At 38.8% G+C, this 20,959-nt stretch overlaps 1 protein-coding gene across 3 annotated transcripts in view; it reads right to left on the bottom strand.

Moving 5' to 3' along the window:
• TPK1 (thiamin pyrophosphokinase 1) overlaps positions 1–16,346 on the bottom strand; it is a 341,016-nt gene extending 324,670 nt beyond the window's left edge. For 2 of the 3 annotated variants that reach the window (XM_082661977.1, XM_082661975.1), the window contains exons 1-2: positions 16,315–16,346; positions 15,864–15,922 (exon numbers count right to left, since the gene is read on the bottom strand). In XM_082661977.1, the coding sequence (XP_082518103.1) occupies positions 15,864–15,906 (43 nt within the window). In that variant the 5' untranslated portion in view covers positions 15,907–15,922; positions 16,315–16,346. Of the gene's footprint in view, positions 1–15,863; positions 15,937–16,314 lie in introns of those variants that run through there. The other variant, XM_082661976.1, reaches the window with a different exon arrangement.
• Positions 16,347–20,959: the final 4,613 nt, after the last annotated feature.

The raw sequence follows: 20,959 nt of genomic DNA, 5'->3' as shown, positions 1-20,959 counted from the left end.
CAGTGAGAGGCCCGCGTACCGCAAAAAAAAAAAAAAAAAAAAAATGACTTTCATGCAAATATAAAATGAACAATGCCAAAGATATTATGCAACTCATTAACGAGAGTAACAGTTCAATTTTGAATAGACACAACATTACTAAAATGAATTCGCTAATAGATGCAAAAATGGTGACTCCATTATAAGAAGGATTCGAGAAATAAGCACCAAAGCACTCAGGGTGCCTCAGTGAACAGAAACAGTGAACAAACATTACTTAGTTCTTTGTACTTAACTGCTTAACAAAAAGGAACCATTAGGCATTTCCTTTGGCCTAGTGGCACCGTGAAAAAATTACTGATACATTAAGAGTGCTATAAACAGAAAGAAAGTTTAGAAATCTCTGCTACAGGGCAATAAAATAACAGGGGCTCTCTCTTTTTCAGAGTTTAAATCAACTGTAACTACTGGATAAAAACTATGCATTATGATGGATAAGAATCATTCGCACAACTATCAGTCACAACTTCTACCCCGACGGAGTTGCCAAACAGCTCAGACAAAAGAAAATGAGTAAAAAGTATACACCCCAAATATAGTCACTGGAGGGTCCACAAAGACAAGCCCAGTATTCCACTGAAAAGACACCAGGTAATCTCTTTTGCTCTTTTTCAAGTCTTGAACAAGTTTTCCCAACTCAGATTACAGAAGGTAGTAACAGAAGTAAAGCAAAAATCATAGGAGATGAGAGGGGAGCAAGGGCAGCTACAATCCAGGAGTATTTTCATCAAGAATTGTAGAGTATGCATTGCCAGCAAGGACGTACTACACGGGACAGTCTGTTATGTGGCTATTGGACACATAATGGTACAACCTTTCTGGAAAGCCATTTGGTAACATGTACTAGAAACTGTAGGGACTCAGATCTTTGATTCCGTAATTCCACTCTCAGAAAATTTTCCTTCAACATATAATGTGGACCACGATATAATCTATCTCACAGCATTAATTACAAAAGTAAAACATGTGGAATAACTTAAGTAGATTTCCCAGCTTAAATATTCTTTCCAGAAACCCTGTCTCAAATCCTTTCTTTGCAATCCACTTAACACACAGGATTTCCTCTATGATGTCTCTTATCACACTGCACTCTAACTTCCGATTTTCTCATCTATTTGCCCTATTAGGCTATAATCTCCATAAAGGCCTGGATCACGTATTTCAGTTGCATGGATTTAGCATGGTGCCACATGTACAGTAGGCACTAAAAGGTTGGCTCAATGAAATTATTATACAGCCTGAAATACGTATATGTTTCCTCTGTGGAGATGAAAAAACAATTACAAGTATTAGCAACATCAAAACAAAATTATGTCAGAGAAAAGCCTCAAGTTATATCCCAACTACATTGACAGACCATCAGAATCATTTGCATATATTTTGAAAAGCACAAACTGCCAACAGAGGGGACATGCACCACAGTTACTGCTGACGCAGAGAAAGAGATCGCAGCGTCACACCAAGGGGAGCCAGTCTCTGCCACTGTGTATATGTCCTGAATGCATGATCACACGAGGCATTTCCACAAACAATAAAGCGCTGAAGAAAACCACCATATGCTATTAGCTTAAAGCAAGTTTGAATAACGATAAATATTATCCTTAAATGTGATGGAGATTGTTTTAATTATGTTAAAAAGGAATCTGATATGTTTCTCAGGTCAGTGCTTCTCAAACTTTAAGGAGCATAAGACTCATGTAGGGGTCTTGTTAAAATGCAGATTCTTATTGTATCAGTCCAAAGTGGGGCCTGAGATTTGGCATTTCTTACAAGTCCCAGGTAATAGCAATAGTGCTAGGATAGGGACTTCAATCTAAGTAGCAAGGTCTCATACAAGGAAATTCATAAATGTAAAGAAGGGTATGAAAAGCTCCATTCTCCTGGAGTTTTTTTTTGGAATCCTAAAGCACTATTCTCTCCTCTGATGATTTATCAAAACCTTTCTGATCAGGATTCTCAATATTCTGCAAATGCTACAGTTTAAAATAATGGAAAACACAGAAATGGAAGAGAGGTCATCCCTCCAGATCCCAGAGAAATTAAAAAGATATTAAAAGAATAAAATGAACAACTCTATGCCCACAAATTTTTGATAATCTAGATGAAATGGACGTATTCCTTGAAAGTCTGCCAACACTCACACAAGAAGAAATAAATGATCTGAAGAGGTCTACATCTATTAAAGAAATTGAATCAATAATAACCTTGCAAAACAGAAAACATGAGACCCAGATGGGTTCACTGGTGAGTTCTACGAAATATTTAAGGAGAAAATCATACAAATTCTATACAATCTCTTTCATAGGATAGAAGCAGAAGGAATACTTCCTAACTCATTCTATGAGGCCCCCATTACCCTAATGCTAAAACCAGACAAAGATATTACAATAAAACTACAGATCTCTCATGATCATACACACAAAAATCCTCAAGAATATATTAGCAAATTGAATCCAAAAATTGTATGGAGAGAATTATACACCACAACCAAGTGCGATTTATTTCAGGTATGCAAGACTGATTCAAAAATCAATTAATGTAATCCATCACATCAGCAGACTAAAAATGAAAAATAACATGATCATTTCACTACATACAGAAAAAACATTTGGAAAATCCAACGCCCATTCATGATAAAACCTCTCAGTAAACTAGGGATAGAGGGGAATGTTCCCAACTTAATAAAGACTATCTCCAAAATACCTACAGCAAACATCACACTTAATGGTGAGAAACTCAAAGCTTTCCCAGTGTGGTATCAGAAATAACAGACAAATATATCAAAGGAAAATAATAAAGAGCCCAGAAATAGACCCTCATAAATACAACTGATCTTTATGAAAGGAATAAAGGCAATACAATGGAGCAAAGACAGTCTCTTCAACAAATGGTTCTGGAACAACTGGACATACACATACAAAAATATGAATGTAGACACAGACCTTACAGCCTTCACAGAAATCAAATGAAAATGGATCAAAGACCCAAATGTAAACTACAAAACTTCAAAATTACTAAGACATAAGAAGTAAACCTAGATGACTATGCATATGGTGATGCCTTCTTAGGTACAACAACTAAAAGCACAATCCATGAAAGAAAAAATTAATAAACTGGTCTTCCTTAACATTAAAAACTTCTACTCTTGGGCTTCCCTGGTGGCGCAGTGGTTGAGAGTCCGCCTGCCCATGCAGGGTACATGGGTTCGTGCCCCGGTCCGGGAAGATCCCACATGCCGCGGAGCGGCTAGGCCCGTGAGCCATGGCCACCGAGCCTGCGCGTCTGGAGCCTGTGCTCCGCAACGGAAGAGGCCACAACGGTGAGAGGCCCGAGTACCGCAAAAAAAAAAAAAAAAAGAAAAACTTCTGCTCTGCAAAGGACAATGTCAAGAGAATGAGAAGACAAGCCACAGCCTGGTAGTAAATATTTTCAAAAGATAGATCTGATAAAGGACTTTTCTTCAAAATATACAAGGAAACATTTAAAACTCAACAATAAGAAAACTCAATTAAAAAATGAGCCAAAGACCTTAACAAAGGCCTCACCAAAACAAGTTATACATGTGCCAAATAAGCACGAGAAAACAAGCTCCACATCGATCGTCATCAGGGAAACACATGTTAAAACAATATCACAGACACAACTACACACCTATGAGAATGGCCAAAACCTAGAACACTGACAACACCAAATGCTGGTGAGGAAGTGGAGCAACAGGAACTCTCATTCATTGCTGGTGGGACAGTAAAACGTACAGCCCCTTTGGAAGATAGTTGGGTGGTTTCTTACAAAACTAAACTTTATCTTACCCTATGATCCAGCAATCACCTTCCTTGGTTTTTACCCAAAGGTGTTGAAAACTTATGTCCTCACAAAAACTGCACATGGATGTTTATCACAACTTTATTCATAACTGTCAAAACTCAGAAGCAACCAAGAAGTCTTTCAGTAGGTGAATGGGTAAACTGTGGTACATCCAGATCATGGAATATTATTCAGTGCTAAGGAGAAATGAGCTGTCAAGCCATGAGAAGACATGGAGGAACCTTAAATGCATATTAATAGGTAAAAGAAGCCAACATGAAAAAACTACATACTGTACGATTCTAACTACACGACATTCTGGAAAAGGCAAAATTATGGAAAAAAATTTAAAAAATCAATGTGGGGGGGAATAAATATGCAGAGCACAAAGGATTTTAGGGCAGTGAAAATGCTGTTATGATTCTATAAGGATAGATATATTTCATTACACATTTGTCCAAACCCATCAAAGGTACAACACCAAGAGTGAACCCTACAGTAAACTACGGACTTTGGTGACTTTGATCTATCACTGTCGGTTCATCATCTGTAATAAATGTACCACTCTGGTGGAGGATGCTGACAATGGGGGAGGCTATCTATGCACGTGTAGGGGGTCTATGAGAACTCTATACACCTTCCTCTCAATTTTGTTGTAAACCTGAAACTACCCTAAAAAAATAAAGTCTTTTTTTTAAAAAAAATGGAAAACAGGCTCTCAGTAAGTGTTCTTGAGAAGAACATCTCATTTTTCAGGAGTAGATTACTGATGCCTATACTGGGATAGTGGAACTGAGAAATAAGAAATGTAAGGAAAATTGCTCCTATGTCTTCCACTGCCTAGAATGGTTCCTGGTACACGGCAATCACTCCAATAACTATTGAATACATGACTACAATATTTAGCCTGGAAAAAGAGAAAAAAGGAAGAAAAATCTGGTTAAGGTCTGTCAGTATTTGAAGGCAATTAAGTAGAACGTAAGTCAAAGTCTTCTGTATGATTTCAGTTGAAAAATAAAAGAACTAAAGGTCAATTTCAGCTTAAGTACACATTTTAAACAATCAGTTGACCAACAAGAGTATGTAATTTCTCAAAAAGTCAGAACTACCGGAACATGTTCAAGCAAAAAAGTTGGAGAGCCATCTCAGAGGGGCGATACCAAAGACACACTTGCCCCACAACACTAAGGATTTCTAAAGTCTTCTCTCCACACAGGATTCAGTACTCACAGCACTTTTACTCACATTAAGAATAAACTGCAAGAGTAGTTTTCCTACTTTGAAACAGAAAAATAAAGTTGCCTCAACGTAAACAGCGGCAACTGGGCCACAAGCCCAACTTATACAATTTACACATGGCCTAAGAGTAAATCAAAAGCTTAAATTCTGTAAAGTCATAAAAACAAAAGAAACTATTCCACAGTGATAAATGAACACCTTCAAAGACAATGGTGTGATAAAGATACAGAAATACCCTCAGAATGAAATCCATTTGTTTGAGCATCTGTTTTCCACCTACAAAGAATAACTCTTTCTGATGGATTTAACCAAGAAAAAAAGAGAATTCATTTGAATGAGAAGTTAATGCACAAACACACCTCATTTTCCTAGAGAACCTCCAAAGACATCTGGTGTTAATGTATCAAAAACCACAGAAGATTTTTTTCCTTTTTGGTGTGACCAAGCCATGACATTCTAGCACTGCGAATATTACAGCTGCCTCCACAGCTCCTCACTTGATATTTTCAATTGTTTTGTCTAAAAGAACAGTATTATTTCTGATAATGCTACAAAGGACCAATTTACAAGTTTTTTTTTAATTAAGATTATTTTTAAACTCACTTTAGAAGCTTTTGTTTCGGAAAGCATGTAGCTATTACAACACTAATATGGAAAAGGTGTGCTCGGAGGATGCCACAGAGACTTAATACCACCAAAACAAAGGAAATTGATTCTCTAGATCACGTGGAAAAGATGGCTTATAAAGTTAATGAGATGGTACTTACGGCAAAAGAAACAATTTGGCCATTAAGAATGAAACAAATTAATAAATGAAACAAATTAAATAAATGAAACAAATTAAAAGAACAACAAAAATTAAGGCAAGTATGAAAATCAAGTAAAATACATGGAAAAGTTAAACTACAAACACACAAAGTGTAGTTATGACAGCAAAGTCTTAGTAAGTGAGAAATAAATTGAAGAGAATAAAAAGAAAGGAGTCCAACAATTATGAGTTATACACAAGGAAAAGCATTAAGAGTCAAAGCAGCCAATTTCCCCTTAACACGCAGGAGACTTGAAGACTACCTGGGCTAGATTTCTAATTGGGCAGATGAGTAAAGAGGATTAACCCTTGAAACTGGAAAATCCACTAGTTTGCCTCTTCGATTTCTTAGCTACCCCTGGAGAGCAAAGACATCACAATCGTTAAGCAGAAGCTTTAGCCTGAGGGCTATGTGCCATCCACAAAGGGATGAAAATTTCTTTAAAAACAAACAAACAAAAACACCTGCCAGTTTTCCAAGTTTCAAAGCAGGCACAGCACTTTAATTTAAACAACAAAAAAGCCATGTTGATACTAGGAAAAACAGTCAGAAAACCCAGGTTGTACTCCTAGCTCCAACACCTGTCTCCAAAGGCTTTCTGTGGAAAAGAAACATTTTATTCCCTGTGTATCAAGTTTATCCCAAAAGTATGAGTCTGTGAGCTCACCCTTGCTGATAGAATAAAAACAAAGTATTTGACAAATTATCAAACTAAAGTATCTCTAATGAAAATTTAGCATCTGATTTGAGACGTGCTAGAAGTGTAAACTAAACATGGAGTTTGAAGATTTAGTACAAAAAAAGTCAACTACGGCATTAACAATCGTTTATTTCTCATTACATGTTGAAATTATATCATTTTAGACATTAAAGATAAAGTTCACCTGTTTTACCTTTTTGAAGAGGCCACTAGAAAATTTTAAAGTACATATGAAATTTAGATACTCAGGAAGTGTTGAATGAATAGAGAAAATTTTGTATAGAAGTACAAAACAGCAACTAAGTAAGAGACTGACATTGACTTTTTAATTCATCCACCAGCTATATTCAAATGGAGTGATATTAAAACCTCCCTTTACTTGGTAATCATGAGAATTCTGAAATGTGGACCGAGTCAATTTTTTTTAAAGCTGAGAAGTTTACAGCTGAAAAAGTAAACTGACATACACTATTTCTTTTGGGCTGAATTGTGTCCCGCATAAATTCCTGTGCTGAAGTCCTAAACTCCTGCACCTCAGAAAGTGACTGTATTTGGAGATAGGGCCTTTAAAGGGGTAATTAAGGTAAAATGAAGTCCTATGAGTGGGACTAATCCAATAGGACTGGTACCCTTATAAAAATAGATTAGAACACAGATGACCCACAGACCAAGGGGCAACATGTGAGGACACAGAGAGAAGGCAGCCATCTGCAATCCAAGGAGAGGCCTCAGGAGAAACCAACACTGCCAACACCTTAGTCTTGGACTTCCAGCCCAAGAACTGTGAGAAGATAAACTTGTTTAATCCAGCCAATCAATGGCACTTTGTTACGGCAGCCCCAGTAAACTAATACACTGTTCCAAACAGTTAAAATTTTTCTAATAACTGATGCGGTTTTGCTTTTCACACTTAAATTACAAACTCAGTGCTTCAGTCACACTAGCCATACTTCAAATGCTCAACAGCCACAGATATTAGATAGCCCAGATCTAAAGAAGAGAACAAACCAGAATGTCTAACAAGAACGCTTAACTAGTTGGGATATGTGACTAAGAGGCATCTTGCTACTATATATTGAAGAATTTTTCACCTGTAATTTAAAAATAAAGGCAAATGCAATTAACTCAGATCTACCCTTATGTCATTCTTATAAGGATTTGCTAAATAGAGATTACAGAAGGGAGTTAACAGTTTAGGACTATGTTTGGTACCAATGAATGTCGTCACCAAGGGCTCTTGAGAGATCTGTTGCAGCAAAATGCACAGAACTACTGATGCAGATGGCCAGTACACATTTATATCACAAAGGAGCCAGAACTCTAGATACAGGTTACCCAGGGATTCCCAAATTAGCTTCTAGTAAAGTGGGGAACGCTAATATCCATCTTCAGGTTTTATACTCCTTTTACAAACTTAGGCATTTTCCATGGAAATTAAGTTCCAGAAATACAAGAGATGGCAGGAATACTATACTAGTATATGAATACTAGTATATGAATGAATCTGAGATATTCCCAGATTCATTTCCACTTAACCATGAGGCATCAAAAAACTATGACCACTATAAATAATTTCGTGCATCTAGAAATAATAAATTCAACAAGCGTGGAAGAAAAATACAGAATCCAGGAAAAAATAGTTTTGGTAGCCCTAAGGGAACACATTACTAAATAAATAGCTATCTCCTTTGAGAATTAGAAAAATGAATGGATTTCAAAATGTAATAATCAATATAATAAAGTTGATCTAATACAAAATATTTTACATATACATAGACTCTACTTAAACTTGCTTTTTATACTAGCTTAAATTTGACCAAGGAGTTCACGTTTGTATATATTCCTACATTCCATAAAGAAACTAAGGCTCTAAGAAATTGAGTGTCATGCCCAAGGTCACATAACTAGCGAAGAGGATGCCTAAAACTCAAACCCGGACTTCTAGGTCCAGAACTTTTCTATAGGTTTTACCCGGTTGAAGCATTAAAACTATGCCCAGCACACAGTGTCATGTAAATGTTAGTTGTTACAAAAATGTGTAATATAATTATGCTGACTTGATCAAGTGTGTGCTCATAATACTTAAAATGGTAATTTGATTCATAATAAACCTCAACAATGGTAATTCAGTTTGGAAGAAATAACTCCCAAGAGCATTATGGTCACAGGAATCCTTTCAAAATTTAAATGTATATAATCTTTTTGCAAAGAAATGGAGAGTGATAGATAAAAGGCTTTCTAGCACAAATTTATGATGAAATTACGTGGGGAAAATAAAATGGAACTTTTCAGTTACAGTTTATTATATATACTTCTAAGTGAATGATGATTCATACCAAACTGCTGTATTTTTTTATTCCATCATATCAGCTTAAGAGGGATATAAACACTTTATTTAAGATGCCAATACTTGGGACTTCCCTGGTGGTGCAGCGGTTAAGAATCCGCCTGCCAATGCAGGGGACACGGGTTCGAGCCCTGGTCTGGGAAGATTCCACATGCCGCGGAGCAACTAAGCCCGTGGGCCAACTACTGAGCCTGTGCTCTTGAGCCCGCGAGCCACAACTACTGAAGCCCACGCGCCTAGAGCCCGTGCTCCACAACAAGAGGAGCCACCACAATGAGAAGCCTGCAAACTGTAACGAAGAGTAACCCCCGTGCGCAGCAACAAAGACCCAACGCAGCCAAAAATAAAAATAAATAGATGTCAATACTCAATGTTAAGGGGGATTTAAAAATGTGAGGGACAACTGTGCTGGATTTAAAAAGACTGAACCAAATGCACAGGTAGTCCTAGTTTGGAACAAGCACCTGGAAAAGTTGTTTTGAAAATGAGAAAATTTAAATATGGTTGGGTATTAGACACTGACATTTGACATGGAAAAGTAGAGTTATGAACAGAATAAAGCAACTCACAGTATGTTCTCATTTTGCTTTAAAAACACCTAACTATTTATACACAGAAAGTATCTGGAGGGATATAAATATGAATATACACACACTAAATATTCACAAACATGGAGATAACAGTGGTAATCTCTGAGAGGCTGAAATACAGCATTTTTATTTCATTTTTGTTTGTCCATATCTCCTAACTTTTTATAATGCATATGTACTATGTTGTGAAAGTTTACAAAAATGTTTAAATATCAGTATTTTTAGTAAGCCAGAAATTAAAACCTCTGTAATTATTTGCTCTATGTCATAGGTTTGTGAAATAAGCACACGTAAAATAATGATTCTAAGGATGGTTTTACTCTTCACTTTTATTTTAGCTATGAAGTATTTAAAATACTTTACTTTCAAACATATGGAGTTCTAAATATAAAGCTTGATGATAAAAACTGAAATGATCACAGACACTAAAGCAAAAAAAAATCCAGATTTTTAAGAATATTTTGAAAATGCATCTATACTTACAGAGTTTAAAATAGCAATAGTATGTGCTTACCAGTTAAACATTACTCTTCACCAATTTAAAAAAACCTTTAGATAAAACGTTAAGAAGTCAATGAGCAAAATAACTAAAATGGCTGCATTCTTACTATGTATCAGTGTTAAATGCTTTACAGATACTCTTTAATCTTCATAACTCTCCTTGGAAAGTGTCATTCTATTTTATTGATGAGAAAATCAAGACAAAGAACTATGTATCCAGAAAACAAAGAAACTCCTACTTGGTAATCATTTTGCAATATATACATGTATCAAAGCAAAAGTAATACAACATTATATATCAATTATATCTCAATTAAGAAAAAGAAACTCCTACAAGTTAAATTCTTTAAAAAAATCACAGACAACCCAATAGAAAAATGTCAAGAATAACCGTCATCAAAAAGTCTATAAATAATAAATGCTGGAGAGGGTGTAGAGAAAAGGGAACCCTCCTACACTGTTAATGAGAATGTATACTGGTGCAGCCACAATGGAGTACAGTATGGAGGTTCCTTAAAAAACTAAAAATAGAGCTACCATATGATCCAGCAATCCCACTCCTGGGCACACATCTGGAAAAGATGAAAACTCTAATTCAAAAAGATACGTGCACCCCAATGTTCACAGCAGCACTATTTATAATAGCCAAGACATGTTAGAAACCTAATGTCCACTGATAGATGAATGGATAAAAAAGACGGGGCATATATAAACAACGGAATATTACTCAGCCATAAAAAAATGGAATAATGCCATTTGCAACAACATGGATGGACCTAGAGATTATCATACTAAGTGAAGTCGGACAAAGGCAAATATCATATGGTATCACTTATGCAGAATCTAAAAAAATGATACAAAGGAACTTACTTACGAAACAGAAACAGACCCACAGACACAGAAAACAAATTTATGGTTCCCAAAGGGGAAATAGAGGGAAGGGATAAATCAGGGATTTGGGATTAATAGATACACACTACTATACATAAAACAGATAAACACCAAGGACCTATTGTATAGCACAGGGAACTATATTCAATACCTTGTAATAACCTATACTGGAAAAGAATCTGAAAAAGAATAGATATATAGATATAGCTACAGATATATGTATAACTGAATCACTCTGTATGCCTGAAACATTAAAAATCAACTATACTTAAAAAAAAGAAAAAGAAAAGAAAAATGGCAAGAGACAAACATTTCCCAAAGATGTACAACCAATAAACAAGTGACAAGGTCAGCTTTCTGCCATAAGGGAAATGCAAATTAAAACCAGATTCCCCTACACACTCACCGGAATGGCTAAAATTTTAGAATAACAATTCTAAGGATTGAAAATGAACATTCGAGGTGATAAACGTAGCACGAGCTAAGGCGAAAGTATTGAAGCTCCAATAAATGTTCACATAAGTAAACAGTGGGGAGTTCAGCTTGGCTTGGACACAGAGAGGTGATAAAGTATTCTGGAATAGTGGTTAAGAGTCAGATCACGGGCTTCCCTGGTGGCGCAGTGATTGAGAGTCCACCTGCCGATGCAGGGGACACGAGCTCGTGCCCTGGTCCGGGAAGATCCCACATGCCGTGGAGCGGCTGGGCCCGTGAGCCATGGCTGCTGAGCCTGCGTGTCCGGAGCCTGTGCTCCGCAAGGGGAGAGGCCACAATGGTGAGAGGCCGGTGTACCGAAAAAAAAAAAGAGTCTGATCACGAAGGGCCTTTAAGGTCAGGATAAGGACTTTAACCTGTATATGATTAGCAATGCTGAACCATGACATGGATGACACAATTTAATTGAGTTTTAAGGTATACAAAAGGCTGCTTTGTATAAAATGTTCCAAAGGCAGAAGGACACAAACTTTCCAAAGTTTTCTATCTCCTACCTTGCAATAAATCTATCCTCCACACTGTGGTTATACCCTCACTGCTCAACCATTCTTCCAAAACCTCCACCTGTTCTCTCCAACCTTATTTCTTCCTCACTCGCCACCAGATGAACTGAATTAGTTCATGGCCACAGATGCAGCACTGAGCTCTCACTCAAGGAAGGCCTAGTGCCTGCAGTGCTCTGTGCTTCCCCCCAGGCCTCTCACAATTTAAATCCAGTGCTTTTCTGGATGTCCACTTGACACCTGTCCATCCCATCATTTCTCTGCCTACTCCAGCCTGCCCCCATCTTCTCCCCAGTCCCCACGGTTCCTATGTGGGTCCTATCAGACATAATTTAACATCTAACTAGAATCTGTCTTGTTTTGTTCTTGATTCCAACAAGACCATAAGCTCCTGGATAGAAGGGATCACTTTTGTATCCTCCACAGCATCTAGTATCAAAGGACATACACTAGCTACTTGTCAGTTCCTCTAGACAACAGAAATGCAAACATATCCTTAGATCCAGTAATTCCATTTCTGGAAATTTATCCTACTGATAAACTCACATAAATATGCAAAAATAATATAATCAAAGATATGCATTATAGATTATAATAAGAAAAACTAGAAATAACCTAAATGTCTATTAAGAAAGCCTAGCTCTTTTGTGTCTATACTGCCCATTAAAAAAAAAAAAAGTTGGGGTATCTACACGTATGGACCATCATAAAGTAGTAAGTGAAAAAAGCTGCAGGAAAGGGCATAAAACAGGTCATACACACACACACACACACACACAAATTTAGAAAAACACAATTTAGAGATTTAAAATGACAATCTCTGCTATGGAGATTTTTCCCTGCAGTGCTAAAAACAAGACAACAGGCCCAAAATGGAGTCATGTATGCCACATCCCCAAACCCAGACTTAATACTTAACCCAATTATGTACAGCTTCAGCTCTCCCCGAAATGGAATCTTAAACCAGCCAGTCAGGAATCACCCTATCAGCACTAGTGAAGTAATCTGCCTGACAGACCCTTACCATCCCCTAAAGGAAAGTGACCTTGCTAGAACCAATCTACCTTTTGCTAGTATAACTTCCTTGTTCCTGCCCCCTTCTGCCTATAAAGTCTTTCATTTTGTACAGCTCCTCCAAGCTCCTTTCTGTTTGCTACATTGGATACTGCCCAATACATGAATTGTTAAATAATCATTGAATAAGATTTGTAATATTTACTCACTTGCATTGTTTAACATATAGAAATACTTCTATTTTTGAAAAATGAACAAAGAGCACACAGAATCTATAATAATCTTTGTAATAGAAGAATATTGATATGTTTTCACCCACTGCTCCAAGAGTAATTTACAAAACAATTTATAATATAAATCCATTTTATTTAAAACAAGAATAATAATATACTGGGTTATATGTACAAAAATAAATATTCATAACATTCCACCTTGGGACTTCCCTGGTGGTTCAGTCGTTAAGAACCTGCCTTCCAGTGCAAGGGACGCAGGTCTGATCCCTGGTGGGGGAACTGGGATCCATCCTACATGCCACGGGGCAACTAAGCCCACACGCTCTACAGCCCCTGTGCCACAACTACTGAGCCCGTGCGCTCTGCAGCCCGCCCGCCACAACTAGAGAGAAGCCCCCCACGCCTCAACGAAATATCCCGCATGCCGCAACAAAGATCCAATGCAGCCAAATAAATTTAAAAATATATTTTAAAAAAATGCCACTTTAATAATGGTTATTTCCAGAAGAGGGATTACAGGAAACTTTCACATTCTAGGTTAGTCGTTTTTCTTTAAATAATAACCATTTACTTTAGTTACAAAAAACAAAGATTAAAAATATATATTTCCCTGAGCTAATGACCATTCCAGAGATGTGCATTTTGGCCCACCTAGCAATTAGTTAACCTGAAGAGAATCAGTTTGTCAGGATGCCTGCTATACTAAATCTGGGTACACATCACAGGTACATCATGCCTAAAAATTAAATTCACAGAAGTTATCAATACAAAAACTACCTCTCTGCTATAAAGTATTAAGTGTCTGTTTGATGAAGGGAATCCCTCTAAAAGTAAAGTTAACCTCGAATACTTACCGAATTACTATAAGAGGCCAGGCGTTGCAAGGGCCCCTCATCATACACTTTTCTGTTTTTAAACATCTCTCATTTATCTAGAGTCGAAGTAAACTTCTAGGGAGCCCGTGCTTCTAGTCCAGTGTTTTGAGAAGAGATAGGAATCTGTATAAACTTTTACCCTTAGGAACAGGAGGAAACTAGGAGAACCACTAAATCCCAAAGATCTCCTCAAAGGAGCTCGGGATTCTGCCTGGTAGATCTGTGCTTCATAGAGGATATCACGGTTCTTGACAGTTCCCCTACATGCCCTGTCCCAGTGAGGAGCTTACACATGTCTAACTTGACGAGTCTAGGCCTCCTTCCTAAGCCTTTGATAAAACACAGAGGGAGCAGAACTGCCTGTGTTTCCTACTATTTCCTACTTTCCTATTGCTCCAGACCTTTTCTATCTCAGCACTGACCCAGAGATCCAACCATGTTAGCCTTACTGCTGAATCTAATAGCTTGAAGCCAAGCGCTTTACAACTCATTTATACTCACAGTAACGCTGCGAAAGATTCCTATTTTATAGATGAAGAAACTGAAATACAACCAGCAAAGCTAAGATTTAAAGCCAGAGACCCTGTTGCCTCACTCCAACCTTTACTATGCAGCACTATCTATATGACATATCTCATTAAACCTAGAAAACACTAGAAATCCTTTCTAACTAAACCTAAAGCACTTAGATTTAGTAACAAATCTTAACGTCAACAGGCCACCTGAATCCAATGTTCTCTCTTGGAAATGCTATTAGTGCCGCTACTGTTGGATAACAGAACTATGAAATTTCATTTGCAAAACATTTATGTTTGCCAGCGCTTTTCTTAACCTAGGAGAAGCCGTTTAGTTATGATTAAACACCCAACCTCTTAACCAAGTCAATGTAAACATATCTCGGTTCAGATTCTAGCTCCATTACTACCTGTTTCCTTTACCTGTAAAATAAGATATGAAGTATATATAAACAACTTAGCACAGCAAATGACTGGAGAGGAAGGAGTCAGTGTTCCCTACTGTTATTATCCTTTGATTGTTTTACCATAAATACTCCCAGGATGTGGGAAAGCTGACAAGTTCAGATCAAATTCAATATCCCGCCCCCTCCCCAAAATACTCGTGAATTCATGGGTTTAGAGAAAACTTTAAACATGAAAAAGCTATGCATTCTATTTAAATTGATGAACTGATAAACTAGAAGTTCTACACAACAGAAACACAATAAAAACTGGTAAATAAATGTTTATCACGCAATTAGCACACAAGTCAGTTACTACACTCGATAATGAATGCGACAATTAGCTTCAAAGAACTCATTCTTCCATCTATTTCCAGGTGAATTACAATGCCTTTACACTTAGAAATAATAAAAATTCTTGAGTATTATATCTTTAAAGCATTTTTTATTGGGTAACCTCTGGCATTTTCCATGGATTACAAACGGGCAGGCAATAATAAAGGCAATAAAGACTGACCTTTACCCCTTTGGCGTCTAATGTTCTACTGATAGAGATAAGTTCAGACTGTTAAGAGCCTAAGAGCTCACATTACAAGTAGGGAGTCGTCTTCTCCAGGTGAAGGGCATAAAATACATCATCTTTTAGCCCTCACAACTCTACACCGCAAGGACTAAAAACTATCCTCGTTTTTTTTCAGATAAGGAAACTGAGGCACAAGAGAGGTTGAGTAATATGCCTAAATGGAGGACATCTGAGGCAGACTGGAAACCATTCTGGGTCTGGAGTCCAGCCCTCTTAACCTCATCAGGGATCTGGGGGTGCGCACATCAATGTCAGTGTAAAACGTGTTAAGAAATACAGTACCAGTGGGAAGCAGGGGTTCCAACGGGGTAATAGCATGCTCCATAACGGATTACTGGTCTCTGCATTAAAAACATAAAAACGCCACATTAGAACTTCTAGGTAATTAAACAGCGCGCGAAATCGTCAATACATTTGGTCTCCAGGGCGGAGCACGGAGCGAGCCGCGCTCCTGGCGTGCGGGCCCGGGCACGGCAGGCAGGGTGCGCGGCGGCGGGGACGCGGGAGACTCGAGCCCCAAGGGGTTCCAGGGCGCGCAGGGCAAAGCATGCGGGCGCCACGCGTGCCTCGACAGGGCCGCCCCGTCCAGCGTCTCCCCGCGCCGCCGTCACCATCCGGGACCGGGGGAGCCAAGAAAGCCAGAGCGGCGACGGGCGGCCACCTCCTCCCCGCCCCGGCCTGTAGCCCGCACGCCGGGAACGAAGGCGGCGCGCTGGAGTGTTGTCGCACTTACATAATGGCGGGTGGAGCCACCAGCGAGCGGAGCGCAGACTGCGGGAGCGAGGGCGATCGACCGCTCGGCGCTCGGCTGAGGAACCTCGGCGACGCGCGATCCCCGCTCGCAGATTTAAGTGAACGGCGCTTGAGGTGGCCCCGCCTCCTTCCGGGAGCCGGAGGCGCGTGCAAGCCGCTTGCCCCGCCTGAACCGCGTGTCCACGCAGGTGAGGGCGCCGTACTATCCGCTCACCTGGCCGCTGCCTTCTTCCCGTGCCGCGCTCTCTTCTAGGCTAGCTCGTACCTGAAGCCATCGCTGGTGTTTCTGCCGAGCGCTCGTCACTGAACTTTGGCACGGAGGCCGCTATTTGCTCCAAACCAAGCGTTAATTTCCCCGTCACCCTTCGTCAGCTTGGCATCAGAGCCAAGCAAACGTCCCAAGTTATCCAGAGCCCGTTTTCTCGGTCCTCATTCTTTTTGATCTCTCTCCTGCTGCTTGTGTACTTAAGGAGCACGCCTTCGTTAAAGTCTTCACTTGGTTGCAACAATCACAGAATGTTTTCGTTGGCGGGAACTTTACGCTGCTTACTTGCAGCTCCGCTCGCTCCAACACTCCCAACTTCAAGAGTTCATTCTGTGGCCACGCAGCCTTTTCCAAGACTGTGCAAACCAGATCTCTAGACTTAGACTCCCTAGGCTTTACCTTTTCCAGGCTAAACTCTTGTTCTTTCGAAGTTCTTATAGGACCTGATTTTTAGACTCCACCATCGTGGTTCCCATCCTCTGTATTTAATGTTGCTCAGAAACTGTGATTCTGACAGCTGTTGAGAACCGTGCAACTGTCAGCACGTGACAACTCGTGCAAACCCCTGCGCTAAGAGACGTGACCAACTCTATCACGGTTTCTATAAGGCGGATCCCTAGGACACACAACCATTAAAATGCCTAGCTGAGAAAGTTCTAGCCAACAGCTGATGGCAGGCCCCTGACCTCCCAAAGGGCTTGAAATTGTGAATATGTTTCTTAAGACTCAGAAGCATCTCTCTCAAAGACCCGAGAGCCATTCCCTGCAGAGGCAGTCTTCAGGAAGGGTAGGGCCTCTGTCTCCCAGTCTCTGTGGGAGGATAGACTCCTCACTTCCGCAGCTGCCAGTTAGCAAATGAAGCTGGTCTAGTCGCCTTTATACTGACCGACGCTTTGCAATTTTCACTTCTCTAACTCTATTGAGCTCCCACTCTTGCCCGTCTCTCATCCTCCCTTTAAAACGTTCCAGTCGCCTCTCCACAAATAGGAATAGAACTCAGCTCTTTCTCGACTGTCAGTAGTTACTAAACAAAACCTATTTTCAACGCTTCAACTAATACCCGTCTGTGTTTATCTTGGACACTGGACACAATGTTCCAGGAGTGATGCAACCATAGAAAAGTACAACATTGCCCATGCTCAATAACTTTTTCAGCTGCCAGATCAAATAGAACTTGCAGGTGTTTTTCACATTCACCACTGTCAAGCCAAGGGTACACCTATCTCACAGTCAATTTTAGACCAAACTGCTAGGGACTTTACAGTTATCATTGTAAAATTAAATATTATGACTTTGCCATCACAGTTACATGGGTGGGCCATTTCAACTATGTTACTTACTAGCTGTGAGACATTGGAACTCTACCTCAGTTTCCTCAGATATAAAATGGGAACAATGTTGCCTACTTTGGAACGGTTCTGTAAGGATCAAATGACTTGGTATGGATGAACACTTGGGCAGGTGCCTAGCACGTACAGGGTTGCAACAAACGTTTGTCTCTCTCCATCAATATGAGACGTATTCCACTTACACCTTATGACATCCTTGTTTATATTTGTAACACACATCCTTGCAAAGTTTTCATGTGTAATCTTGCTCAAGTTTCTCCCAAAGTCATTACCGAAGAAAACTGAAATATTAACCACAATAAATGTCAAAAGTCCACGTTTCAAGATGCCACTAGTGAAACTAAAAGACAACAGACTGGAGGTGGAGGGAGACTGTGCCCATGTAATAGCCAAGTGGTTGCTATATCTATATCAGTAAAAAGCAAACAGGCCAGTAAATGGATGACCAAGGATGCTACAGAGTCCAAGCTCATACTGCTTGCCCCACTGACAGACCAATAAATTGAGAGACAATTTGTTGGGGCAAGGAATGGCTACTTAATTCAGAAAGTCAGCAGACAGAGAAGATGGTGGACTAGCGTCCCAAAGAACGACTTGTCTGGGTTTGGATGCTAGTTTCTTTTACAGGACAAAGAGGGGGAAGTGAGGAGGTGAAGTAAAAAAAAGTGATACATTATTGTAAATATTCCCTGATTCCAGCCAGACTCTGGAGGGGATGTGTTAATTTCTTCTTTCCTGCAGCCATTCACAGGTGGGCCTAGTCATGATGTTTCATATGAGCCAAAGGGAAGTATTTTAGCTTAAGGCTCAGCATGGGAGGCAGGGTTCCAAGAGAAGGGCCATTATGTATACTTTAAGGCATAGGCAACATCCCTTTAGTGATTAACTTGTAGCAAAAGCAATAGAATACAAAGGTTAAAGTAAAAGAAACAGATCCAATATGGAGTCAGATTTGTTCTTCTTTATTACAAGGATATATACCGGCAAATTACAAAAGGTATTCAAATGGCAAACCATGTGAAAAACACAGTGTCAGTAGCATTCGGAGAGCAAATTTGAACAATGAGATAAATTTACTTGCCAGATTGCAAATAGTATTTTAAATAATCAGACAAATTTACACTGGTTGAGTAATTATTATGTTCCAGTCACTATGTTGAGGTCTTTGTATTTTATTTAATTACCCTAAAATGTAGGCTTCAAGAGAACTAGGACCAAATTTTAATTGTTCACTTTTCAATCCTCACACTCGGGCACAGTTGCTGGCAAAGAGTAAGCAATCAGTGAGTATTTACTGAATGTTCGTAATGAAATTGTTTGCAATAGCAATAAATATTAGCAGTAGCCTAGACTGCTTCTTCTCCAGTTCTTCTCACAGCTGACTCATCCAACCAGCCTCAGCACAAAACTGACTTCCTTCCCCTGGTTACTCTTTATTTCATCTAGGCTTGTTTGTTTGTTTTCCTGCAGAGCTATACTCACAATCTGTATTTATTTAACTTACGTGTTTATGGTTTTTCTCCCCCTGCTAGCATGAGAGCTTCCTAAAAGCAGGAACCATATCTGTTTTGTTCATTGCTATTTCTCCAGGCAAACAAGATACCTCACCCGTAATAGAGATTCAATAAATATTTGTTAAATGGATTAATACGTGGTGGGAAAAAATGAAAAATTACAGTGCATCATATCAGCAATTATTAAAAAGAATAAGCTAAATCAATATGCCCTCATGTGGAAAAATGTCTATGACAGAGTAAATTTTATAAATGCAAGTGGTAGGAAAAATCCTACCTATATTATTTAAATGTATTTGGATAACCATACAAAGAGAATTGTTAAAAATGACCTCTGAGATAAAGGGATGGATTACATAGGAGGCAGCAGACTTAGGGAAATATCACTTTCTATTTTATATATGTTTGTATTTTATTACTTAATATTTTTGCAATATGCATAGTAAAGAAATTTAAGGTTGTGAAAATGTATATTAAAAGGAAATTAATGGTCATTATTGTTAATCCCTGTCATATTTTGGGATTCCAGGGAAAGGAACATATATACATACATGGTATAATTTTCAGAGGAGAAATTCCACAGCTTCAACCAAATTTTCAATGGATCCTATGATCCCCAAAAGTTCCATGGGATAGGACGGAACCTCTAGTAATAGGTTATGCATTTTTCTCTACGATACATAGATGGCTCTCCCATCTCCCTCCCCAACTGTCTTCCATTCTGCCTCCATTTTCTTGAACTGGTGGAGTTCAAAATATATGTTGTTTTAAAGATTTTATAATAAAAAATTTCTGGAGTGAAATAAGTTTTGAAAACACTGCACACTCTTACCAACCTCCTTTGAGATTTATAGCACATTATACATCTTTAAACATCTCATGTTTATCTCCAAACCCAGAATGTCTCAAAACTATTGGAGCATGGAACACTGTTTGCTTGGTATATCTTTTAAAATCTTGCAGAACAGTGTTCCTCCAAACAACTGTTGGGGGAAAGCTACGAGAGGCTATGAGCACAGGTGCTAACACCTCTTTCCTTCAACACCTGTTCTCCCTACTGCTGCCACTAAGTGGTCTTGGAATTTCTGGTCTTCAATCAGCTTCTATCACCTCATGTACTTCAGCATTTTTTGTTCAGAAAATCAAATCTTTCTCTCAACTTCAGAATGTGTGTTTATGCTGATCTCACTTTAACAGTTCAAACAGTATTAAGCTGCCTTTAGAATATTTCCAGTTAAATATCTCACCATTATATCTGATTCAAGTGGCTAAAACTGAAATCATTAATTTATTCCTCCTCCCAGAGTCTCCATTTCTTTCCTTAGCATCATTATTCTTCTGCACTCCGTGATAAATAACTCTAAGTTGCCTTTTCTTTCATTCCATAAACTCAGTAAGGTGCCAACTTTTGTTCTACTGATCGCTTATCCCAGCCTGTTGAGGTCAATATGAATCAAGATTCAATCATCCTTGTCATTCCCTCTCAACTATCAATCA

Source organism: Grampus griseus (assembly GCF_964374135.1).
Source record: "Grampus griseus genome assembly, chromosome: 9".
Classification (NCBI taxonomy): Eukaryota; Metazoa; Chordata; class Mammalia; order Artiodactyla; family Delphinidae; genus Grampus; species Grampus griseus.
This window is presented reverse-complemented; position numbering and strand designations above follow the sequence as displayed.